Source organism: Eptatretus burgeri, chromosome 20 (assembly GCF_056783735.1).
Source record: "Eptatretus burgeri isolate ZD-2024b chromosome 20, Ebu_testis_v1, whole genome shotgun sequence".
Classification (NCBI taxonomy): Eukaryota; Metazoa; Chordata; class Myxini; order Myxiniformes; family Myxinidae; genus Eptatretus; species Eptatretus burgeri.
The window spans coordinates 1,116,371-1,142,795 of record NC_140980.1 but is presented as its reverse complement, the minus strand read 5'-3'; the positions used below and the strand labels follow the sequence as shown (position 1 = coordinate 1,142,795).

The 26,425-nt window shown below is 45.2% G+C and overlaps 2 protein-coding genes and 1 long non-coding RNA gene across 3 annotated transcripts in view; 1 reads left to right on the top strand and 2 right to left on the bottom strand.

The window, feature by feature from the left end:
* LOC147008251 (uncharacterized) overlaps positions 1–26,425 on the top strand; it is a 298,248-nt gene that overhangs the window by 76,244 nt on the left and 195,579 nt on the right. The window lies entirely within an intron of this gene.
* LOC147008261 (uncharacterized) overlaps positions 1–26,425 on the bottom strand; it is a 57,235-nt gene that overhangs the window by 2,388 nt on the left and 28,422 nt on the right. The window contains exons 8-9 of the mRNA XM_085865193.1: positions 293–414; positions 133–175 (exon numbers count right to left, since the gene is read on the bottom strand). Of these exons, the coding sequence (XP_085721319.1) occupies positions 133–175; positions 293–414 (165 nt within the window). The remainder of the gene's footprint in view (positions 1–132; positions 176–292; positions 415–26,425) is intronic.
* On the bottom strand, positions 2,269–24,921 carry LOC147008262 (uncharacterized). The gene is made up of 10 exons (XM_085865296.1): positions 24,168–24,921; positions 24,004–24,060; positions 21,424–21,699; positions 21,251–21,316; positions 18,616–19,061; positions 12,636–12,742; positions 7,634–7,675; positions 7,343–7,391; positions 6,709–6,780; positions 2,269–2,381 (listed from the first exon to the last, which is right to left on the bottom strand). Exons 1-10 carry the CDS (start codon positions 24,266–24,268, stop codon positions 2,269–2,271), a joined length of 1,329 nt encoding a protein of 442 aa, XP_085721422.1. The 5' UTR covers positions 24,269–24,921.

Sequence of the window (26,425 nt, the reverse complement as noted above, 5' to 3'; positions counted from 1 at the left end):
TGTGAATAAGTGAACAAAATGATCACGAGGTGGAGTTATAATTCCTTAAGTTAACTTAATCTATTTTTTTTTTACTGTAAGTGGTATTTTCGTGCAATGTTCCAGATCTCAATTCCAGAAGCTTTAACTTACAGCACTTGTTGCAATCTTGTTGACTCCGGGAGCCATTTCTGATCTGCAGCACAAAGAGCATCAAACAATACATCTTACAAACAATACATCAAAAACAATACAAACAATACATCACAAAAGATTGTGAACCATATCCAGTGAGCTTGTATCACTTGCACACCTGCATGATGAGGTTGAGGCTCACAACAATTAACCTGACGATTTGGCAATTCATGACGATTTCCATCTTTCGCTGTTGAGCGGCGGCATGGTTGAAGTACTTGTTCCAGGACGACGTTAATCCTGGAAACAAGAACAAAGAGAGTGTTAAAAGGTACACTTTTTTCTTAGGTACACTGGTGGAAAGATAATGGCGGAGATAATACATACACCAAATGAGGGACAACGACATTGATAAAAACATTTGTGTACTCGAATGTGAATTATAAAGACATTGGTATACAATGAACAATTACGTCGCAAGTAATTGTTGCAGAAAACATTATTTAATAATGTTTTCGCGAGTTATAGAAAACATTATTTAATATTTTTCTTGAATACAATATGGCTGCCAAACCATGTGACCGATCTATTACTCCTTTAAAAACTTTATTACTCCCTCGATCTGTCCAGCCATTCTGGAGAAGAAGATTTTTACAGGTTTTAGGGTAAATCCAATATGCCTGCCAAACCATGTGACCTCTGACGTCATGTGTGTGAACCTTTTGTTCCTTGTGGATTTCCCTTTCCTGCTTCATTCGTTGTTCTCTCACTATCTCCTCATATTCCAACCTTGCTTTTTCCTTTAGTTGTTCAATTTCAAATCCATGTTCTTTTTGTTTTCTATTCCACTGTCTCTCATGTTCCTCATTCTCCAATCTCGTTGTTTCCTTCAATTTATTGATCTCCCTTTCCTGCTTCATTCGTTGTTTTTTCACGACTCTTTCTTGTTTACTCTCCCACTGTCTCTCATGTTCTTCCTTCTCCAATCTCGTTGTTTCTTTCACTTGGTTGATTTCCTTTTCCTGTCTCATTCGTTGTTCCTTTACTCTTTCTTGCATCTCATTCTTTAATCTGGCCTTGGCTTCTTACTGTTCGATCTGCAAAGTGTGGTTCCTTAACGTTACTTTCTCCGTTCTCTTTCTTTCCTCTCTTAACATCCTCAGCTCGTTTTGTAATGCCGTCTCTTTGTTTTGGTGTTTCCGTAACTCAGAAGCTTTTTTTTCTAATTCCTTTCCCATCTCCTCACCTCTTTTGCATGCTTCCTCCTTCATTTCGTCCATTCGCTAACCGTATTCCTTTAGTTTTTTTTAGATATTTCTCTCCTCTTTTTATCTTCTGTTCTAAGCTTCCTCTTATCTGATCGCCTGATCTTACCTTTGTCCTCAGTTGTTGCAATTTCAAATCGTGTTTCCGTTTTTCCTCTTCCAGCTTTGTTTTTTCCCGTTTTTTTCTCTTCCAGCTTTGTTTTTTCCCGTTTTTTTATTTTCCAGCTTTGTTTTCCATTCTCTTCCAAGTTCTCCCTATCCCGGGAGTTACTAATTTGCTCCTCCTCTATTCTTTCGTTCAGTTCGCTCTTCTCCTGTTCCAACTCATGGGTACTCCCACTCTACTTCCCTCATTTCTCCCTGTAGTTCTTCGAACTGTCTTGACTTTTCCAACAATTATTCCTTCCTTTGCTCCAGATGTTCCTCACATCTTTTTATCTTCTGTTCTAGGCTTTCTCTTATCTGATTGCCTGATCTTACCTCTTTCTTCAGATGTTTCAATTCCAAATCGTGTTCACATTTTTCCTTTTCTAGCTTTTTTTCCATTCTTCCTCCAAGTTCTTCCTATCCCGAGAATTACTAATTTGCTCCTCGATTCTATTGTTCAGTTCGCTCTTCTCTTGTTCCAACTTATGGGTACTCCCCTCTACTTTCCTCATTTCTTCCTGTAGTTCCTCGACCTGTCTTAACCTTCCCATCAAATCATGGGTAATCCACTCTACTTTAATCCATTCTCCACGTAGTTCCACGCCTGTGTTGGGTAAGTCCTCCTCCAGCCCCTGAACTCGCTCCTGTGCATCGGCCAATTGTTGTGACTCCCTGTGCACATAATCCTCATGAACCTCATCTGCGTGCCGTTGTGCCTCGTCCAATTCAATTTGCAATTCCTCTATATAGTCATCACCACACCTCCAAGGCATCCGACAATCATGTCTGAAGCTCGCCAATGTATGCGTTGGCGTCCTGATTCGTCTGCCATGGCGTATACCGTGTCCACATGGTCTGAACCGGTGGGCGGGAGCGTTTCCTTCATGCCGTGCGGCTCGTTGCGCTATTATTAGCCCACTCCCGCTTCGTGTCGCGCCGAGATGGAGCCGCGCCGCCATTTTGCGACTCCATTTTCTTTACAATTTCCAAGTTCCTCACCCGATCCGCTCAAGCATAAAATCAAATCAAATTTTTTTTCGTAACCAATGTCCGGGGTGTGAAATGCACCACTAGTCCAAATATCCCACTCCTGACACCAATTGTTGTGGATCCACGACGGAGGGATTCTCAATCCACTCTGGGCACCAATTGTTAATGGCTTCTGCGGTGTCGGGATTCGAGGTGTGTCGGCAATCACAGTCCTCAGCAGTTTTTTTTTAACGAATCGGGTGGATCTATTGGCGCGACACGAAGTGATTCAAGGTGTGACTTCATACCCGAATCAACAGATTTATTGGGGAACATCGGGGAACACAGCACAAGCAAAGCATTCATGACAATGGTTTTATTAACAATCCTCAACCCGTTCTTAACAAGGGAACCATGGACTACAGGTTTTGAGGGGGTCCCGGCCGAGATATGCCTTAAACAACACGTGCAGACAAAGACAGACAGCATGGATGCAAGACAGAGTACTTGGTGATGTCTCATGGACGAGAGGACAGTGTCAAAAGCACGAATATCGCTCGCAACAGGCGGATGTCCACGGATTCAGAGCCCAAGCTCGAACGCGCCGCGTGACAAGATGGCGGTGCCGTACTCTTCCTTCTCAAGGCAGCGCGTGCGCACGCCCTCAGCGCGTTCCGGCCCCGCGCAATGTCGACGGCACAAGACCGTCAGATCAACGATGGGCCTCAGCCGATCTCTCTCAAGGTCCAGCACACAAATCCAGGCCTGGCCTGTTCACCAGACAAGGCCCAAATCGAGGTGCCGGACTCCGGCAAGCAGATCGGCAAACGTGTCGAGCCGTTGGTGTGAGCAGGGACCGTCAGAGGCTCCGTCGTCTCCTCTCCTACCTTCCCGCCTCGAAGCCTGACTTCCCAACTCCGTCCTCTCAGTTTCTCTCTCTGTTCAATCAGCTTTTCTTTCCTTTTCCACGCTCGACTCTCAAAGCCGGTTGCCGTCTCTCTCACGGCAGAATCCAAGACATGCAGGCAGGTTCAGCGTCTCTCCCGGCAGATCCAACACTGTGCCTCCTTTGTTCGCTCGCTTCGAAGCCACGAGCGCGCCTCGAAAACCCGACCGTTTTCCAAACTGAGAACTCCTTTTCTCTCACGTTTCTCTTTCGTTCGCTCCTTCGAGACACGAGCTCGCCTCTCTCGCCGAAGCCGACAAACTCCTTTTCTCTCACAGTTTCTCCTTTTTTCTGCTCACTTCAAAACACGAGCACACCTCGCTCAGCGAAGCCGACCAAACTCCTCCCCTTAGCTCCACCTCCCTCTCCAGGCCACACCCCCTCAGCCGACTCGGCGGGGCCTATCGTCCGGAGAGGGGAGGAAGAAGAGGGAGCTCTCGATCCACCACTGTACAAACAATAAACATGCATCCTACTCCTCCCGACACAGATAACGTCCATTTTACCGACAACCTGACTAAACATGCATTTAATGGGGGATCTGAGCTAATCCTATATTTAGTTGCATATTAAGGGCCATTTCCGAAACAATATAATCCCCATCCTGGCCCAAGTACATCTGGGCCTGGTAAGAGATCATGTTGTTCGTCCATGCTTAGTTAAAGGAAATATGAACACATCTGTTATGTTTGTTACTCAAAAATATACTTAATAAATCATTGCATCCTGAAGGTTGTTTTATAAATAAATATATGTAGTATTGTTACTGCTGTGGAAATTTGCAGAACACCATAAAGGTTCCTTAGTTCAGTGAGATCGATAAGTCTGTGTTCAGATGTTAGATTTCCCCACCGTTGTTTAATGGGATTTATTCGTGTTCACCGGGCTGTGACCCTTTGAGGTAGCTTTTTCTTTTTCTATCGTTATTTTGAACCAACCACATCTCCACCATCATTACAACAACCAACATCGCTCCCCTTAACCACAACACTAACCACAACCACACCTGCCTCCCAACAACCACGCCATCCTCACCACTCCGCCGGCAACCGTCAACATCTCCACGCCATGAACATCGACTCACCTTCGTTCCCGAAACGACGCCATCTTTGCGCCAGCAGCGGTGGGATCCGATCAAACGGCATCGCTGCAGGGAGAGGCAAAGGTTCTCTCGCCGTGCAGCGCAAGTCTGGTGATTTCTACCACGTCCGCTTTGTGTGGAAGCTTCGCCTCGAAAAACGGATCACATGAGAGAAAGGGGCGGGGCCTGTGGGGGTCGAAGGGTGTTGATTTCTACCACGTCCGCTTTGTGTGGAAGCTTCGTCTCGGAGAATCGGATCCAGAGGGCCGGTGATCTCTACCAAGAACGGAGCTTCGAGGCAGTCTGGATGGGTGGGAGAGCCGAGTGGAGCCCGAAGTCTGGAGAGAGTCGGTCGGAGAAAGCCAAGGAGCTGCGTGGAGACCACAGCCGGGGAGAGCTTGCCAGCGTCAAGGCAGTCCGAGGTGATCGGACCTCGGCGCGGTTCGCGCATCACTGAGGAACGGACGGGGTCTTGGAGCATTCGACTCTTATAGAGCATCAACTCTTATAGGGCATCAACTCTGACAGAGCACTAAAAGACCCGTTCGTTTCTCTCAACCGCATTTCCAGCCGGGGCCCGGACAACCTCGCCGTCGCAAGGCCGCAATAAGGCGCGGCTGTCCTTGTGGCCGTGGGAAACGGACGTCACGACCTGCCCATCGTCACAAGGCCGCAATCAGGCGCGGCTGTCCTGGTGGCCGTGGGGAGCAGACGTCGCGACCTGCCCATCGTCGCACCACGAGGGTGCGGGTAAGCCGCATCGGTCTCGCGAGCCCATTCGGTCAACCAAGGCTCACGCACTATAAAGGTCCACGGACCCTGTCTGCCACTCTCGTCTGTGAGAGTGGTCCTTTCCTTCCTTTTGAGTGAATCTTGTGGCGCCTTGTCCTGACAAGTAAAAACTGCTGAAGTGACTGTACATTTATTAATTATATTCGGTCGTAGTGCTTTTCCTTTGCATACGCCACGTAATTGCTTTTGTTTGCCTGCATGATTGACTGTATATGTGTACGTGAAAAATAAATGTGCTTTGTTTGAATGTATCCCGTTCGTAGCATCCTCTTTCCCCAATTGAAAATGCCATCTTGCATCGTGGAATAAATAGTGGGGTTTCAAACACCCGTTAAATAGAATCGGATCCGGCGAAGTCGGCGATAATACCCACTCGGTTATCACTGCAGAACTGAACGGACCGCTGAAGCGGTTCGTGTCCCAAGCCGACCTGCGTCGAGGTACGGCTGCCCGGTCGGCTCCCCGCGCAGGTACTTAGGTATATCGAATTTGGCGAGTGACCCTATCTTGCGCGGGTGGACAATTGGCACGGCCGTGGTGGGGTTGAAGACCCACCCGTGACAGGGTTCCGGCGTTGGCTCCGGAAAGTCACGACTGAATTGTCCGTCTGGTGGGCGACGCGGTTGCGATTAGAGGTACGCGGCCGATCGCACGCCGGCGGGCGGGAATTCGTAACAGTATGATAGTTAACTACGGAACAATATAATCTTCTCCCTTTTACTTGGTTTGCAAATTGGGGAGAACTTCTTTGGTAACACCAGAGAATCTAGGCCCCAAAGGCATTTGTCTCATGAACTCTGGCCTCCCATTCAATTGCAAAGTTGGACAAACACAAACTCTGTCTTCCCATGGACTTTTATGAAACAGGAGTCTCATCGAACTGCTGAGGTCATGGACCTCTGTTCTGCAAAAGCTGTGCAAACCAGGTACTCCATCTGCATGCTGAGATAAATGCTTATCATTGCCTAAAGTAAATGAAGGTTTTCTGTGCATGCACACCCCTGAGGGAAGACACGCATTCTTTGATTCTTTCACAGCACTATCTGCTGTAGTTATTCACAAGATTATTTTCTCTTTGCTTAAAGGACAACGTATGCAAACAAAGCTTTCTTGTAGTCTGGTATCGATTGACCACGTCCCCTGTGATGTTCTGACCCTTCCCGATTTTCCAATTGTATAAAGGCCATGCATTCTGGCTCAGATGCAGAGTTCTGCTTGAACTCTTGAAACAAGCTCTTCTTTCCACATATATGTGTTTTTCCATAATAAGCGATCTGTTAAATTAAAAGGGTTTTCTCTTTTGGTTGGAAATCTCCACCACAGGTGCTCAAGTAAAAGTGAACTTGATGGACACATACAGTAGATTTTCAGTAAAATGACTTCAGCAACCTCACCTCCAGAGACATACTCCATGACGAGGAGCACTTGGTTCGAGATCGGATTTTCAATAATGTCAATCAACTTCACTGGAGGGAAACAAGATAGTGGAGCACAAGTTAAGATGGCATAAGAAACCCACCCAAAGCCAAACACCTTTAAACAACATGATGAACAAGCAAATTCCATGTGACCCTTCCAATGACAAGTCATCAACATAGTGTGTCACAGACAGGGTGGTTCAATGTGTGTGCTGTCCCTCGGATGGACGTTGAACCGCCATCCCATCTGCCGACATTAGTTGGTGTACGTTAAGGATCCCACGGTGTTCCTCGCGAAGAGTTGGCGAGCTCTCACTGGCACCCTGAACAAATGACAAACTGCTGTCTTAACTACTTCGAGGAAGGCAATGGGAAACTCCCTACCCAGTGTAACCCTTTCTCAGGAAGCTGCTTCAGCAGCACCAACGTTCCATGACGGAGTATAAAGAGACGGATCCAAAAGGGTGTTTGCAAACCTGAACTTTAGTTTGATTGAGTTTAAGAAAAATTAATAGTTGAGTGATGAGTGATAAATGCATGCCACAGAAACACACTCTCTGTAAGTTGTTTTGTTCATACTATGATAAGTTTGAGTGAAATCCACACTTACCAATGTTTGGATTATTAGGTTTCACCATTATGGCAGCTTCATCGCAGAGCTACAAAAGAATAAAAACAATAAGAGAAAATCAAACAAATTCATTCTATAACCAGTATAAAGGTTAACTAACCCCATCGCTGTAACCACAAAGTTGTAACTCACACAGAGGGACTCACAGCCTCAGGGGCCAAAAGAGAAAGATCCATCACAGACAAACGTTCCACCAGGACAGTTCAGAGATAAATTAAACAATTAGTTCAATAATAAAACACAGTTGTCTCCACATTCACACAAACTTACTTTCATGGAATCCTTCAAATATTTTGCCTTCTTCAAAACAACCTGAAAGAGAAAACAAAAGGTCATATTATAACAACTTCGATACAATGTGGGAAAACTATTAAAATATATCATATTGGTGTGTCGTGACATACAATGATTACATCCATTTATACAGAAGTCTCTGTCGAGGAGAAAAGTGACAGAAAGGAACAACTTGACATCGACCAAGGATAAAAATGGGGAATAGGTGGATGATTACATGGACACACCACAAGTGAATCTCGTTGAGTGGCAGCAATTGGAAGAGGAAGAAAAATATAATTGAGAGAAGTAGGAAGGCAATGATGGGCATAACAATGAGAATTCGGGGGAAGGGGGGCAGGAATGGGAAAATAAATAATGAATGGAATAAAGAAGCCCCCTCGACTTTTCCTCAAGACGGTTTTCTCCGGCAAAGATATAAAAAAAAAACCCAACACATTGGAGTCACGCTGATCCTTTGTAGCAAGTCTAGGTGTAATTGGCCGAGCACTGCAGGAGGAGTAGTGTGACAAACACACAAACAAGAAAGACATCGTGCAGAGCACAATACTTGCATGATCTAGAAAATAATTGTTGGTTGAATTTAGTTACCTGATCTGCAAATCTTCTTCAAATGTCAAATCAATCGGATGAAAATTGACAATTTTAGAATTTCGGCCAATGTTGATCTTTTGGCCGATGTTGACCTCAAAGAGAATTGGTGGTTGAATTCAATGACCAAAGAAGCAAATCCTCTTCAAATTTCAAGTCAATCAGATAAAAATTGAGGATTTTAGAAATGTGACCGAAGTTGACCTGTGGCTTATGTTGGACTTTTGGCCGATGTTTACCTTAAAAAATACTGATGGTTGAATTATGTGACGAAATATGCAACTCGTCTTCAAATTCCAAGTCAATCAGATGAAAATTGAGGATTTTAAAAGTTGATTGACGTTGTTGGAATATGTTGACCTTTTGACCTCAAAAATCAATGGGCTACATGCATTTTTCGGCTTCTTGCACATTTTTATTCCGAACATGAAACTTCACGGCCTGTTAGAAATAGTGACAAGCTGGAAGCCTTCTGTTTTTGAGGTCAAAAGGTTATGCAGGCCAAAGGTCAACAACTTAGGTCAAATTTCTAAAATCCTCAATTTTCATCCAATTGATTTGAAATTTTAAGAGGTTTTGCAGATCAGGTCACGGTATGCCCCCTGGTGGATTCTTAGTCTTCGTGGGGTGTCACCAAAACTGATCGATCTGATGTCTGAACTGTACTCTGGTGCTGAGAGGGCTGTGAGATGTGGTGATGCCATCTCTGACTTATTTCCAGCTGTTACTGGAGTTTGTCAGGAGTGTGTACTGGCCCCCACACTTTTCAGCACTTGAATGGACTGGATTCTGGGGAGGATGTCAGAGAGATCAAGCTGTGGTGCATTGTTTGGGAATGTCAAGATCTCTGACCTTGATATCGCAGATGATGCAGTGATCTTTGCGGAGACTCTGGACGTCCATTTGGGGGTCCTTGATGTGCTGAGTGAGGAGTTGGAGCCGCTGGAATTACGGGTTTCCTGGGTCAAGGCTAAGATCCAGGATTTCAATGACATCTTGGATGCTGCTATCCTGAATGTACCTGTATGTGGTGAGGATGTTGAGGTCACGGAGAGATTCACTTACCTTGGCAGTGATATTCATGTCTCTGCTAGCTGTGAGCCAGAGGTCAACAGACATCTGGGTCAGGCCTGGAGAGTCATGGATTCACTGGATAATGGGATGTGGCGCTGTCGGTACCTATGCAGGAGGACGAAAGTCCGAGTCTTCAGGTCTTTTGTGCTTTCAGTCTTACTCTATCGATGTGAGACTTGGACTCTGACCAGAGATTTGAGACGGAGACTTAATTCCTTTGGTACCAGGTCTCTTCGGAGAATCCTTGGCTATCGCTGGTCAGACTTTGTGTCCAACGAGCGGTTGCTGAGAGAGACTCAAATGAGATTTGTTACCTGCAGAGTCCGTGAGCGTCAGCTGCGGCTGTATGGACACGTGGCTCGTTTTACTGACGCTGATCCTTCTCACTAGATTCTCTTAGCGAGGGAGCCTCATGAGTGGAGGAGGCCAATGGGCCGACCACGTCCCTCGTAGTTGCAGCAGGTTGATCGGCATCTCAAGGAGATGGGGATGGGCCCGGCATCCGCTTGGAGGATGGCCAGACGGAGGCCCCTGGAGTACCGGCGGAAAGTGGACGCAGCGACGCGCTGCTCCAGGACATGCTCCCTTACCTGACCTGATGTCCAAACCATGAACTGTTCAGCCAAGTGGAGGTAGGCTCTCCACCGCCATCAATGATGGAATCTTCTGCAGGAATGACTTGGGGCCTGTGAGTCTAAAGAAAAAGCATCTTTCTTCTCGAGAGAAACAAAGGAGACGAATTCAGATACCGGAGAATCTTCCCGTCCCTTTCTTCCACGTGTCCCTCTGTTGTGTCCCTCCACCGTGTTCTGTCTAGCTCTCTCAAGAGCTGTTTCAGCTACCGTAAAGTGAAAGGAAGGTATTAAGTAAAACAAGCTTGTACCTCCACTGAAGAGTTGTTCTTTGCTTGGTAAACCAATCCAAGGCTTCCTTCTCCAATTTTGGAGATGACCTCCCAGTTCCTGATCTGACAAAGGCAGAAACAGACATTCACAACAACGCTTTTGGAATATAAGACAAATAATACAGCCATGATTAAATTATTATTTCACATAAACTCAATAATCATCACATTGTCAATCAATAATAACTACAGTATAATATACTTAATAATATGGGTAGATATCTTCAATAAGATGACAAATTCGTGTTTGAATTTGTGATTTGAGAAATTGTGGCACCGACTTAAGTGGACTCATTCATCCTGTCGCTGGGGTGGCCGGCCCAGGTTAACCCCCCGACCCAATTTGTGGTGCTGGGCGGTCAACACCACCAGCCCCCCCGGATGGCCGAGCGGTTCCTTATTAATAGGAGGCGGACAAGTTGATCCTCGGAGATTATCACATGTGCTCGAAGGGCATGGGGTGCAATGGCGGATGGGCGGAGGAACACGGGGAATGAAACAGATGCACAGGAGGTTTATTCTCGAACCCCACTACAAATACACGAATACAGTTTATTTGAATGAACACATTCAATGAACATAGACATCTATCTATAATTCCAGCAATCTGTGTGTGTGTGTGTGTGTGTGTGTGTGTGTGTGTGTGTGTGTGTGTGTGTGTGTGTGTGTGTGTGTGTGTGTGTGTGTGTGTGTGTGTGTGTGTGTGTGTGTGTGTGTGTGTGTGTGTGTGTGTGTGTGTGTGTGTGACCGCTGTTTCTCGACAACCACTGGTCCGATCTAATTGAAACTTGCCAGGTATATTGCTGGGGACCTGAGGATGTGCCTTTTCAAGGTTTGATATTAATAGGACAAGTGCTTCCCAAGTTATGGCCATTTATTTACCAAACCAATGAGAAGACACGTTGTTGCGTGGGCGTGGCCGATGCGGGAAGGGAAGTTCAGCCGTGTTCGCCATTACGGATTACAACGTACAGACTTCCGGATCCATTACGGGTTACAACGTACGGACTTCCGGATAATGATGACTTCGTGTATTCTCATAATTTCTCGATTTCTTATGCGCATTTATAGATAAACACAATACCCCAAGTTATGATCGTTTTCATATTAGACGGTGTATAAATTTCGGTAACATCAGAGTGCTGGTATGCTCCGAACCAGGAACTAGATTTTTTTCTCTCTCTTCTCTTTTTATTTTTCCTTGCCACGACATTGCGAAAAGGTAAAATACGTTGGCGCTAATTGAATAATTTGGTATTAAAACTAAATTGCGAATAATCGTAACTGCGAATAATATTCAAACTTCCGGGCCACGCACGTACGGGCACTCGAGAGCGAAGAAACGGCCTGTGTGGTTGTTGTTTGTTGCTCGCGGTTTGAATTTTTTTTTTATGGGCACGTACTAGGATTTACAAAGGACAATAATTCAAAAGGTAATGATAATAATAATGAAGTAAATAAATCCTACAGTCGAGGTGCCTCTCACACAGACTCAAATACAGATAAAGGGGACTGAAATGAAAAGAAAAACCTTCCTTTTTAACTCGTCCTGCACTTAGCTTGGCCCAGAGCTGGTCCTTGTGGAACTGGAATCGAGGCGTTTCCACCAGCACGTGCATAGGCGCACAAAATGGCTGTCCACTTGTAGCAGGCCAAACGTACGCAGACAATCCGCAAGCGGCACTCAACACTAGGGCTGAAGGGCCCCAGTGCAGCTGCTTATGACATGCACGAGACTCGGGGTTCGTTTCTCGCGACTCAACCAAGAGCCAAAGGCCAGCGTCTTGCTTCACCACGCGAGCCAAATCCCCTCAACACTAATACAATGGTCGTGTCGTCCTCCTTGGCGTGCGCTCACCCTCCGCTCTCACCTCTCCAAAATCAATGCATTTCGTGCCTCCACTCTGATCACAGCTATCCACAAAATGCACAAGCCGAATGAGTCCGATGCCTCTAAAAATGTGCCAGCCTTCCTCTTTAATCACGGCTCTCCAAAAGTGCGCAAGCCAACCTTCCTCTTTGATCACGATTATACCCTCCGCCTCTGGGGCATGGCCTGCTCGCACAAAACCCGGGAAGTCGGGGCTTCTGCCTGCCCAGCACCCCTGGTTGTTGCTCCTCATGGTTTTGGTTATAAAGACAGAGGGAAAAGTCACAGAGGGGCGATTACATACTGGGAAAGCTTATTCTTAAACCCGAGCTAATTAGCTCAACACCACCCCCTCGTGTGGTGACACGAACACTTAAGCTCACAGGTTCCCTGCTAAGTTACATCGAGATGCCTCCTACACGTCCACGGACCAAGCAACTCTACACAATGCTATATTCTCTATTAAATTCTTCCATCTACCCCCACAACCGAAACAATACTTTAGCACCCCACTGGAGGTAATCCAATGTCTTCCTTACCACTTCATACTCCTCAAATTCCTCGTCCTTTTTCCTCTCGATGTCATCAGTCTTATCATCTTCACCACTCTCACCTTCATCATTTTCACTCTTACTGAGAAGCAGACCTGGAAAGATGAAGCAAAAGCAAGATAAAACAGATATTGTGACAGAAACATATCAATGGACAGAATACCACCGTGTTCAGATGTGTGTGTGTGTGTGTGTGTGTGTGTGTGTGTGTGTGTGTGTGTGTGTGTGTGTGTGTGTGTGTGTGTGTGTGTGTGTGTGTGTGTGTGTGTGTGTGTGTGTGTGTGTGTGCGCGCGCGCACCGTGTGGGCGCGCGCGTGTCTGTGTGTTGTGGAAATGAGATGTCGGTTTGATAAATTAGTCTTCTTATTATTATTGTCGACCTCGATGTTCATATACCATGTCCCCGAGTAAGAGGTCTCGTGCTCAAACCATGAACGATTTGCCCGAGTCTTTCAGGAACCGGATGGCTTGGCCTGACATGGTTGGCGTTGGTAAAGGTAAGAATCTGTAACTTGTTCTGGATGTCGACAATACCTTGCCAACTCTTCATGAAAGACACTGGGGATGTTTAATGTCTCGAAAGCAGTGCTGTATATACAGTGACGGAGTTATGGTTTGTGTCACCCGGGGTCAAAGGTCAAAAATAGCACTCCCAAAGGCACTGACGTAGTCAGGGATTTCTATTGGGAGGGTCCTATGAAAGAACTTCAAGCTTCACCAGCGAGCTCAGCAGCAGAGCCCTGGAAGCTGTTCAAAATGAGAATAGATTTAGATTTAGTTATGATATGATATCCTGAGTTGACTCAGCTAATTAACGACAAAGAATCCCGAGGATTTCTCATGTTTATAAACACGCGCCATGTTAAGGTGTTTCGGGCAGTTTAATAGGTCCTTCCATGGCATTATAATTCCAAAATAAATAACAAAAACAAGGATTACATTGTAATAAAGCATTTATTAATACTCATAATTTTCACAACAACATTAATAATCGTTATTTTTTTCTCATTTCCAGAGACAGACAGAGAGTGAGAGAGAGAGAGAGAGAGAGAGAGAGAGAGAGAGAGAGAGAGAGAGAGAGAGAGAGAGAGAGAGAGAGAGAGAGAGAGAGAGAGAGAGAGAGAGAGAGAGAGAGAGAGAGAGAGAGAGAGAGAGAGAGAGAGAGAGAGAGAGATATTCTACAAAAGCACAGGCTGAGTAACAGAAATATGGTGTTGTTGTGGGAATGTTCTCTAAGGGTTAATAAAACTGTTTAGTATAACGACAGTTATTTCTCAGCATTTGTTTTGATAAGCATGACATACTATTTGTGCAATAGATATCCGTTGTGTATGTACAGTGAGACGTTTGTTTTCCGTACCCGACTGGTTTTTCCTCCCCGACTCAAACCTCTCGTGATGTTTTTAATGTTATTTTTCTCTGTTTCCACATCCTTACAAATCGCACACGAGGGCTTTGCAGCTCAAGCCGTGAGAATGTGCAGGTGTGGCGAATTTGCATTGAGATAGCGAGCCATTAGCCTCACAGCAGGGGCTGCTGTTTGGGGAGTATCTGCATTGGGGAAGTCTGCGGTTGGCCTCGTCTGAAGTTGCAAGTTGCAGCTCTGAAGTTTCAGCTTAAATCCGGAAGAATTGTACCATCCCAACCTCGGCTGGATGTTGGCAACCTCAAGGATGGGAGGGTGGCTGAGTTGTTTGAGAACAGGGTGAGCGGGGATTTCGGTAGTCTGGGTGTTTTGGGGAATCCTGAAGAGTTGCGGAGTGCCTTCAAGACCACCATCCTTGATGTTGCCGGTGGATGTCTTGGAACCGTCAAGCGAAGAAGAAATTAGTCTCCCAAGGGACAATGGATATCATTGACCAGAGTTGCAGGTCCAGGCTTAATGGCAGAGCTGAGCTGATCAGGGAGTTGAGGCGTAAAACTGTACATGCGCTGATGGTGGACAAGGAGGCCTATGTCCAAAGAATCTGTGAAGGGGTCGAGCATCACCTGTGGTCAGGTGATTCTCATCCTGCTTGCAGAAGAATTTGTACATTGCGTTCCTCCAAGCCCATCCCTCGGTGGACTGCAGTTAGAGTGGAGGTTGTTGGGCTCTTGACAGAGGAGTCCGAAGTGAAGGCCTGCTGGACCGATTACTTTGAGCGGCTGTACCAGGCTAACCTACCAGATGTTGAGTTGGACATCAGGAGTGTAACTATCCCCATTGCTGATCATCACATCAACTATGAAGCACCTTCATTTGTGGAAACACAGGCTGCAGTGAACCAATTGAAAGGGGGTTAAGCTCCTGGGATCTGTGGCATCCATGTTAAATTTCTCAAGGCTGGTGGAAATGCTGCACTCGTGTCATTGCATGCACATTTGTGCTCTGTCTGGAACACAGGCATCATCCCGACTGACTGGAAGAGAGGCCTTGTTGTTCCTCTCCTGAAGGGGAAGGGTAATCGCCAGGACTGCAACAACTACCAATGGGTGACACTGCTCCCAGTACCGGGCAAGGTCTTTGCTCAGTGCTGGGCAACAGAGGTTGGTGGCGACTTGGAGGCCGAGGAGTGCAGGATGGAGAGACGGATGAACAGAGAGGAGTGAAAAGCTGTTCAAACACTACTATGGCATTAATGGAGGATGAAAACAAAATGTTCGGAGCACGCACGGTAATGGTTGCTGCGGTGAGAGGAAAGTCGTTCATGTCATTGTCATGAGGAACAAGCAGTCACCACCAGCACAGTGAAAAATAAATAAAACAACAACCATTTTCAGGTGTTTCCTCCAACAAGTGCTGAAACCCCCAAACGAACCGAGATAAGTAATTTATTTTAATAAAAGATTCATTTTCAAAACTCACCAGCTTGCAGCTCTTCCTGAAGAGGTTGTTTTTCACCAACTTGCAGCTCTTCCTCAAGAGCTTGTTTTTCATCAGTTATCAGGTCTTCCTGAAGAGGTTGTTCTGCACCAGTTATCAGCTCTTCCTCAAGAGGTTGTTCTGCACCAGTTATCAGGTCTTCCTCAAAAGGTTGTTCTGCACCAGTTATCAGGTCTTCCTCAAGAGGTTGTTCTGCACCAGTTATCAGGTCTTCCTCAAGAGGTTTTTCTGCACCAGTGAGCAGCTCTTCCTCAAGAGGTTGTTTTTCACCAGTTATCAGCTCTTCCTCAAGAGGTTGGTCTGCACCAGTTAACAGCTCTTCCTGAAGAGGTTGTTTTTCACCAGTTAGCAGCTCTTCCTCAAGAGGTTGTTCTGCACCAGTTTTCAGGTCTTCCTCAAGAGGTTGTTCTGCACCAGTTATCAGGTCTTCCTCAAGAGGTTGTTCTGCACCAGTTATCAGGTCTTCCTCAAGAGGTTGTTCTGCACCAGTTATCAGGTCTTCCTCAAGAGGTTGTTCTGCACCAGTTATCAGGACTTCCTCAAGAGGTTGTTTTTCACAAGTTATCAGCTCTTCCTCAAGAGGTTGTTCTGCACCAGTTATCAGGTCTTCCTCAAAAGGTTGTTCTGCACCAGTTATCAGGTCTTCCTCAAGAGGTTGTTCTGCACCAGTTATCAGGTCTTCCTCAAGAGGTTGTTCTGCACCAGTGAGCAGCTCTTCCTCAAGAGGTTGTTTTTCACCAGTTATCAGCTCTTCCTCAAGAGGTTGGTCTGCACCAGTTATCAGCTCTTCAAGAGGTTGTTTTTCACCAGTTTGCAGCTCTTCTTCAAGAGGTTGTTCTGCACCAGTTATCAGGTCTTCCTCAAGAGGTTGTTTTTCACCAGTTATCATCTCTTCTTCAAGAGGTTGTTCTGCACTAGTTATCAGCTCTTCTTCAAGAGGTTGTTCTGCACCAGTTATCAGCTCTTCCTCAAGAGGTTGTTCTGCACCAGTTATCAGCTCTGCCTCAAGAGGTTGTTCTGCACCAGTTATCAGGTCTTCCTCAAGAGGTTTTTCTGCACCAGTGAGCAGCTCTTCCTCAAGAGGTTGTTTTTCACCAGTTATCAGCTCTTCCTCAAGAGGTTGGTCTGCACCAGTTAGCAGCTCTTCCTGAAGAGGTTGTTTTTCACCAGTTTTCAGGTCTTCCTCAAGAGGTTGTTCTGCACCAGTTTTCAGGTCTTCCTCAAGAGGTTGTTCTGCACCAGTTATCAGGTCTTCCTCAAGAGGTTGTTCTGCACCAGTTATCAGGTCTTCCTCAAGAGGTTGTTCTGCACCAGTTATCAGGACTTCCTCAAGAGGTTGTTTTTCACAAGTTATCAGCTCTTCCTCAAGAGGTTGTTCTGCACCAGTTATCAGGTCTTCCTCAAAAGGTTGTTCTGCACCAGTTATCAGGTCTTCCTCAAGAGGTTGTTCTGCACCAGTTATCAGGTCTTCCTCAAGAGGTTGTTCTGCACCAGTGAGCAGCTCTTCCTCAAGAGGTTGTTTTTCACCAGTTATCAGCTCTTCCTCAAGAGGTTGGTCTGCACCAGTTATCAGCTCTTCAAGAGGTTGTTTTTCACCAGTTTGCAGCTCTTCTTCAAGAGGTTGTTCTGCACCAGTTATCAGCTCTTCCTCAAGAGGTTGTTTTTCACCAGTTATCATCTCTTCTTCAAGAGGTTGTTCTGCACTAGTTATCAGCTCTTCTTCAAGAGGTTGTTCTGCACCAGTTATCAGCTCTTCCTCAAGAGGTTGTTTTTCACCAGTTATCAGCTCTTCTTCAAGAGGTTGTTCTGCACCAGTTATCAGCTCTTCCTCAAGAGGTTGTTCTGCACCAGTTATCAGCTCTGCCTCAAGAGGTTGTTCTGCACCAGTTATCAGGTCTTCCTCAAGAGGTTTTTCTGCACCAGTGAGCAGCTCTTCCTCAAGAGGTTGTTTTTCACCAGTTATCAGCTCTTCCTCAAGAGGTTGGTCTGCACCAGTTAGCAGCTCTTCCTGAAGAGGTTGTTTTTCACCAGTTAGCAGCTCTTCCTCAAGAGGTTGTTCTGCACCAGTTTTCAGGTCTTCCTCAAGAGGTTGTTCTGCACCAGTTATCAGGTCTTCCTCAAGAGGTTGTTCTGCACCAGTTATCAGGTCTTCCTCAAGAGGTTGTTCTGCACCAGTTATCAGGACTTCCTCAAGAGGTTGTTTTTCACAAGTTATCAGCTCTTCCTCAAGAGGTTGTTCTGCACCAGTTATCAGGTCTTCCTCAAAAGGTTGTTCTGCACCAGTTATCAGGTCTTCCTCAAGAGGTTGTTCTGCACCAGTTATCAGGTCTTCCTCAAGAGGTTGTTCTGCACCAGTGAGCAGCTCTTCCTCAAGAGGTTGTTTTTCACCAGTTATCAGCTCTTCCTCAAGAGGTTGGTCTGCACCAGTTATCAGCTCTTCAAGAGGTTGTTTTTCACCAGTTTGCAGCTCTTCTTCAAGAGGTTGTTCTGCACCAGTTATCAGCTCTTCCTCAAGAGGTTGTTTTTCACCAGTTATCATCTCTTCTTCAAGAGGTTGTTCTGCACTAGTTATCAGCTCTTCTTCAAGAGGTTGTTCTGCACCAGTTATCAGCTCTTCCTCAAGAGGTTGTTTTTCACCAGTTATCAGCTCTTCTTCAAGAGGTTGTTCTGCACCAGTTATCAGCTCTGCCTCAAGAGGTTGTTCTGCACCAGTTATCAGGTCTTCCTCAAGAGGTTTTTCTGCACCAGTGAGCAGCTCTTCCTCAAGAGGTTGTTTTTCACCAGTTATCAGCTCTTCCTCAAGAGGTTGGTCTGCACAAGTTAGCAGCTCTTCCTGAAGAGGTTGTTTTTCACCAGTTAGCAGCTCTTCCTCAAGAGGTTGTTCTGCACCAGGTTTCAGGTCTTCCTCAAGAGGTTGTTCTGCACCAGTTATCAGGTCTTCCTCAAGAGGTTGTTCTGCACCAGTTATCAGGACTTCCTCAAGAGGTTGTTTTTCACAAGTTATCAGCTCTTCCTCAAGAGGTTGTTCTGCACCAGTTTTCAGGTCTTCCTCAAGAGGTTGTTCTGCACCAGTTATCAGGTCTTCCTCAAGAGGTTGTTCTGCACCAGTTATCAGGTCTTCCTCAAGAGGTTGTTCTGCACCAGTGAGCAGCTCTTCCTCAAGAGGTTGTTTTTCACCAGTTATCAGCTCTTCCTCAAGAGGTTGGTCTGCACCAGTTATCAGCTCTTCAAGAGGTTGTTTTTCACCAGTTTGCAGCTCTTCTTCAAGAGGTTGTTCTGCACCAGTTATCAGCTCTTCCTCAAGAGGTTGTTTTTCACCAGTTATCATCTCTTCTTCAAGAGGTTGTTCTGCACCAGTTATCAGCTCTTCTTCAAGAGGTTGTTCTGCACCAGTTATCAGCTCTTCCTGAAGAGGTTGTTCTGCACCAGTTCGCAGCTCTTCTTCAAGAGGTTGTTCTGCACCAGTTATCAGCTCTTCCTGAAGAGGTTGTTCTGCACCAGTTATCAGCTCTTCCTCAAGAGGTTGTTCTGTCAGTGGAGGCTCAGCACCCCTGCAAAAATTAGAAAGATTTTGTGAAGCTGTTGTTAAATAAGTTACAAATAAGAAACAATGTCAGAATAAAAATGTAGTAGGGTCGGTGAGAATCAGACTGCATCAGTGTTTTCTACATTCAGACAGCCAACAACACGACTGGAGTGATCAGAGTGGATCGATTGTTTATTCAGTATAATCCCAGCCACATAGGTTTAGTTAATTAGGTGAGGGCTGATTGGTTATTCCCTCCATTCACAGATGAGAGATGTGGGTGGGTCTTTCTTTATTTATATATTGACTGCTTCTGACGTTTGCACGTGGTACATGATTGAGAGCCTCATGGGTATGCATTGCTGTCTGCGCTGTTGCTGATGATTCGCCAACACCCAACAAGTGATGAAATCGGTCCGGTAGCTGAGGGGGTGTATGACATTGGGATTCTCATTTGTGTACTCTGTGTGAACGTCTTTATAGTTGTTGAGGAACTCTGGGAAAGGTTTGAAACAGCACAGCACTTACCTTGTGTAGGTCTTCTTGGGTTGCTTTATGCAGCTTCTTCGGCTGGAAGAGTATGGGAGGGGTCGATTGTCTATACATACATACATATATGTATATATATATATATATATATATATATATATATATATATATATATATATATATATATATATATATATATATATATATATATATATATATATATATATATATATAATTATATATGTATATAGATTTGTGTTTTTCAAATGTTTTTCTCTGCAACCGCTTGTCTGATTGATGTGAAACTTTAAACATAGGACTCCCCATGAAGAATGTTGTATTGCTAACGCTGACATCATAGGTCACACGGTATGGCAGCCATATTGGATTAAATGGAAAATATTTGGACATTATTTTCTCTGACACCACTCAATGAAAAAAAAATGAAACTTGCAACATGTCATCAACTCCCCATGGGTGATAATGATGACGTTATTGGTGACGTGATTTTTCCATCCATAATTGGTTGATTCGAAATCCTTATCCGTAAAATCTGAAACTTCATAGATCTGATCTACGAGCCTATGTGAGTGAAAAATTAAATATATGACGTCATAGGCCATATATTCTGGTCGCCATATTGGATTGAAAATAAAAATGTAAAAATATTCCACTTCTTCTCCAGAACTTCTTCACAGATCAATGTGAAACTTCACACACATGATGGACCAGCCATGGGGAATATAGTTTGAATTTTTTTTCATAAACACCTTTATTGACGCAATTTAGTCTTAATGTGCACAAAAGTGGTTGTGAGATATCCGAATAATCATTCAATGGTATAATGGTAGCATGTTCAGTTAACGTTGGTATTTCTGTTCAGAATGAGCGTTCGGGGTGAGGAGACCATGCACTTCATAACAGCCGTTCTCGTTCTGATATAATATTGTACAAAGCAGTTATTGCCATTCTTTACTATGGATCAAATCTTTACAAACAAAAATTAACATTTTGATACATCTGGTGAAAGTGGTTGTTATTCCATGTATTCCTTCCCTCCTCAGATCGATTACCTCGTGATGCTTGCCATTTACACCTGGCTTTGACAGACATTCTCATAACAATAACTTTTCTCTTCTACTTCTTCTTCTTCTTCTTCTTCTTCCTCTTCTTCTTCTTCTTCTTCTTCTTCTTCTTCTTCTTCTTCTTCTTCTTCTTCTTCTTCTGCTTTAACGACGCGAACAACCACCAACTTCTAATAATGTTGCCAGTGGAAACGGCTGTGGCTGAAGTCTTTCACGGACTGGTTGGGCAATCCTTCTGTTGAATGGCAGGAATGTGTAATTTGTTCTGGGTACCGGCGATAACTCGCCAAAGCTTTGCAAGAGACATAATGGGATATTTTACGTCCACCAACACCCCCACGCTTGCAGACGGTCCTCTAGATCCACGTGCTTTGGTGGGACGGCGCACACATCGATGTCTCACCCTTCATGCAAAACACCAGGATGAACATTAATGTCAGGATCAAGATTTCCCCCCCCCCCCAGCGAACCATCTCGATGAAGGAACCTCAAAGAAATCCTACAGCCATGAAACCTCTAATCTGTAGTGGAGAAAATGATGAAGGATCATCACGTGATCGAGATACGACAGGAATAACGATTTCTATTTCCATCACAATTCATGTCACGACATCCCGAAGGGAGATTTTCTCTTACTTACATGGGATGTGAAACGTCATCACTTCTTACAGAAGACTTCCCTTTCTTTTTTCTTCTGAACAAGGACCTAAGATGAAAAAAGATTGAAAAATCAATTTCTTGTACATTTTCTGAACTCGATATTTCCAAAAAGAAGTTTTAAAAGGTGTAGAGAGAGAAAATAAATATATTTACTTAAGACGTTCCCAAAGAGTAGTTTTCTTTTTCTTTGGTGGAGTAAAATGTGGTGGTGACTGATTCACATCAACGTCTTGAGAACCAGGAGAAGAGTTCACGCCAACTTCTTGAAAATCAAGAAACAGGTTCAAAGCAACCTCTGGAGAGCCAGAAGAAGGGTTCAAACCAACATGTTGAGAATCAAGAAACGGGTTCAGACCAACATCTTGAGAACTGGGTGACTGGTTCACACCAACATCTGGAGAACCAGGAGACTCGTTCATCTTTGCTTTCCTGGAAAACAACACTCTTTGTAAATCCACAATTTGCTTCAAATATGCTAAACCGGATGTCATACACATTCTGTATTTCAACAACTCACACAACAATGCTCCCTCCACCAAACTCCACATGAAATAAAACAAGGAACTGATACTCGAGATCCCCCAACTTTTGGGTGGGATGATGAAAATATCTGTGTAATCTGAAAGTTAAATCTTGAACAATTTTTGAAATATCATGCACAAGCAAAGTTACTGAGATGGTTGTCATGGTAACATAATTTAGCCAATCACAGCCGTGATTTAATCAGGTTGAGATGATGTAATGAGGAATAGATATCTGCAATATGAGAGCTAAATGTCCAACGGTTTTTGAAAGATCACGCACACAAACACACATGGATGGATGATCGGTCGGTCGGACGGAGCCGAGAACAATCAACTGACTATTTTAAATATTGTGGTGTTCATGAAGAGCAGACGTGTGGAGTAAATGGCTTCTGTATGTGTGTGTGTGTGCGTGTGTGTGTGTGTGTGTGTGTGTGCATACATATATGTGGTATTGGGTCAATCTTTTATTTCCCCACAAGACACATTGAGACATGTTGGACACAATTCATGTCACAACATCTCTAAGGGTGCCATCTCAGAACATGCCAGATTAGTGAGAGGAGTCCTGCTCAAAAGTGGGTACAGCAAAGGGATACTCCCCACCTTGAAAGAACCAAAACACACAGAACGGAAGGCGCCAGACACACTTAGGCACTGTGTACTGCCATACTACCTGGGCTTTTCCGAAAGGATAGGCAGGACAGTCTGCAGTGCACGGACTGGTGTAGCCTACAAGCCTCCACGCACCACCTGTAATGTCATTTCAAAACTAAAGGACCCAATACCAACTGGTGATAAATTTGGATTACCACCGTTCAGGTACGTGTGGAGATAACCACCATCTGGGCATAACCGTCGTCCACATACATTCGGAGACAGAAAGAGAGAGGGGTGTGGGAGGATGCTGCACTGTAGTAGGAGGGGGTGGAGCAAGTATGGGACAAAGAGAGAGAGAGAGAGAGAGAGAGAGAGAGAGAGAGAGAGAGGGGTGGGGTAGTGGGTGTAGTGGGGGTAGGGGAGTGATCAGAGAATATGTCATACTTTATGAACAGCATACACACACACAAATATGTACATACACACATACATACACACACACAAATACGTACATACACACATGCACACACACACAAATACGTACACACACACAATTGTCATGTGACTGGTGGAAAAAAAATTGGCTCTGTAATTGAGAAAACATGTGAATGTGATGAACGGCTCGGAATTGGGGTGTTATCAAATGTATTTTCCTTTGAAACTCACAAAGAGAAACCATGTAACCTTTGCAAAGGACACCAAGTCATATAAAATAACCAATTGCTTTCGAAATAGTCACGAGGACGTGTCCGGGCAGTGTTTGTCTCCGGATGGCTTGGCTCCGGACACGTCCAAGCCGTGTTTGGGTCCGGACGTGTCTGGGCAGTGTTTGTTTCTGGACGGTGTTTGTCTCCGGCCAATCCTTCTGTTGAATGGCAGGAATGTGTAATTTGTTCTGGGTACCGGCGATAACTCGCCAAAGCTTCGCAAGAGACATGATGGGATCCTTTACGTCCACCAACACCCCCACGCTGGCAGATGGTCCTCAAGATCCACGTGCTTTGGTGGGACGGTGCACACATCGATGTCTCACCCTTCATGCAAAACACCAGGATGAACATTAATATCAGGATCAAGATTCCCACCCCAGCAAACCATCTCGATGAAGGAACCTCAAAGAAATCCCACAGCCATGAAACCTCTAATCTCTTTTTCTTCTTCTTTCGGCTGCTCCCGTGAGGGGTCGCCACAGCGGATCATCCGTATGATCCGCAGAGTGATTTGGCTTAGTTTTTATCCCGGATGCCCTTCCTGACGCAACCTTGGTCGCCTTTTACGACACACAGGGAAATGGTACACCTATTTTAACCGGGGTATACACCGGCCCAGTATACTGGTACTCACTTCGCCGACCTCGGAAGGATGACAGGCTGAGTTAACCTCCTGGTGTCTATGAATTCAAGCGGCCAAGGGGGCTTGAACTCAGGACCTTTTGGATCCCAAGCCGCTACCCTAACCACAACGCCAACACCAGGCATGAAACCTCTAATATATGGTGGAGAAAATAATGAAAGATCATCATGTGATTGTGATACGACAGGAATAACTATTTCTGTTTCTATCACAATTCATGTCACGACATCCCGAAGGGGGATTTTCTCTTACTTACATGGGATGTGAAACGTCATCACAACACTTCCCTTTCTTTTTCCTTCTGAACAAGCACCTGAGATGAAAAAGATTGAAAAGTCAATTTCTTCTACATTTTCTGACGGAGGTATATCGAAAAGAGAGGTTTTTAAGAGAGTAGAGAGAGAAAATAAATATATTTACTTTAGACGTTCCCAAAGAGAAGTTTTCTTTTTCTTTGGTGGAGTAGAATGTGGTGGTGACTGGTTCACATCAACGTCTTGTGAATTAGGTGACTCGTTCATCTTTGCTTTCCTGGAAAACAACACTCTTCTTTAGACCAGTAAGACCGACCCCTTTAGGTCCCTTCAACACTTTAGATATTCTGGACCCATTCAACTGCTAAGACCACTGGACCCTTTGGAGTTTATACCTTTAGATCCCTTCGACCCCAGAAATATTTAGACCTGTGAAGACCCTTTCGAAGCTGAGACCTTTTAAAACATTTTAGCACCTTTTAAGCCTCTTTTTTACTTTATTTTTGCACACCAAGTCGAGCCTCGTGGAAGAACTGGGACACTGAACGGATCAGGACGAAACAGACAAAAACAGGATGCAAAACACGCATGCATGGGGTGGAGAAGTTGGACACAGAGGATGCATGGGGTGGATGAGATGGACACACAAGGAAGCTCAAAAGGAGGGAAACCTGGAAAATTGGAAGGATGAGGGTTTAGGTGGGGTTAGCAAGGGTAGAAAATATCATGGATTTGGATTGGGGATGATCTGAGATGGTGGTGAACAGCTGTCCTGAAGATCTGGAGGGAAGAATGAGATTGAAGAGGAGGTGAAAGTTGATTCCTCAGGTGGGAAAAGGAGGAACAAATGAGTGGAGGAGAGCAGTGATACTGGATTCAGGTAGTTTCACGAGAAGGGGTTTGATGGTGAACCGTGTGTGTCGTAGAGAAACCTGGGGGGGGCAAAGCACAGAATGAGCAGAGGGGGTAAGACGAGAAAGGAGGTGGTATGTGACAGAGAGACCACTGACCTGTCGGTGATGGTGAAGTGATAAGCCCATCGACTCAGCTTCATCGCGTGAGATTCCAATAACCGCAAAGGCCTTCGTTTCCACGGCATCAAGCTGAGCAAGACGTGAGGCAGGGGAGCCAGCCGAGAGAGGACAGCAGTCCTCCATCAAGCTGTGGATGAGGACCTTGTTGGTGGATAGGAGTTCAGATGTGCCAAGGAAGGAGGTTGGAGGATGCCCAGTCAGCAGCTGGCTTTGGAGGCCAAATTTGAAATGTCCTTTGCCCAAGAAAGATCATGGCTGATAGTGAGACCCAGGACTTTGAATGACTGAACTTCCTCAAGAGGATTGGTAAGAAAGTAGATAGGAGGAGGGTTTGCCAGACGGTCCTTTCGGAGTGAGATTTGTCAGGATTGGAAGACATATTCCAAGTGTTTGACCAGCTTGTGATTTTGTCAACGTCTGAAGAGAGGGAAGAGGTTGCTGCCTGCGTGTAACAAGGATGACTGAGGATGTCACGGCAGAGGGGGGAGTGATGAGCAAATAGATAAAGAGGATTCTTCCAGAGAGTGAGAGAGATAACTTATGAAGATCAGGAATAGGATTGGGCCGAGAACACTGCCTTGAGGTACTGCAGCCATGACAGGGAGAGGAGATGAAAGGATCTTGTTGAGAGCCACATGTTGGCTACGAGAGTTGAGGAAGTCAGTTTGCCACGTGTGGAGTTGGCATTGGATGCCATAGGCAGAGATTGGAGAGTCCCGCAAGATGCCTGGCTGTAACAAAAGAGATATTCCAGAGAACCAGCCCTGATCTGCTGTTTACAAACAGAAGAAAGATGACCCAAGCCAAATGATAGGGTGAAAAGGGCAGAGAGAGGATGTGCAAGAGCAGCAGAGAAGGTTGTGAGGACACATGAGCTGATGCCGTCCGGTCCAGTCGCAGAGTCAAAGTCAAGGATTGAAAGAATTTTCTCCATCTTCTCAGGTGCAAAAGACAGAATCCAGGATCAGTTGTGTACGACAGGGAAGAGTGGACACCGAGAGTGGAGTGTTGGAGACACAAGATTTTGAATCAAACACAGAATTGAGGCATTTAGCCTGCTCACGAGCGGAGTCGGCTGTGATGACTCGGCTGTGATGACTTAACAAGATGTCATCAGGTTTTAGAGGATGGAGACAAGTTTGAAATTTCAATCTTGAGGTTGGACAGATGTTATTTTCTGACTCTGCTGAGAGTGGACACACACTTATTGTGGACTTTTTAGAATGAGCTGAGATTGCCTTTGGTCAGATTTGCCTTTCAGTAAGAGAAGGTTATTTCAGATCAACTGCCTCACGACAGTATTCAGTGGACCATGGGCAGGATGAAGGCAAAGATAATTGAAGATGATATTGGATGAATCTGTACGAGAGAGAGAGAGAGGGGACACAAT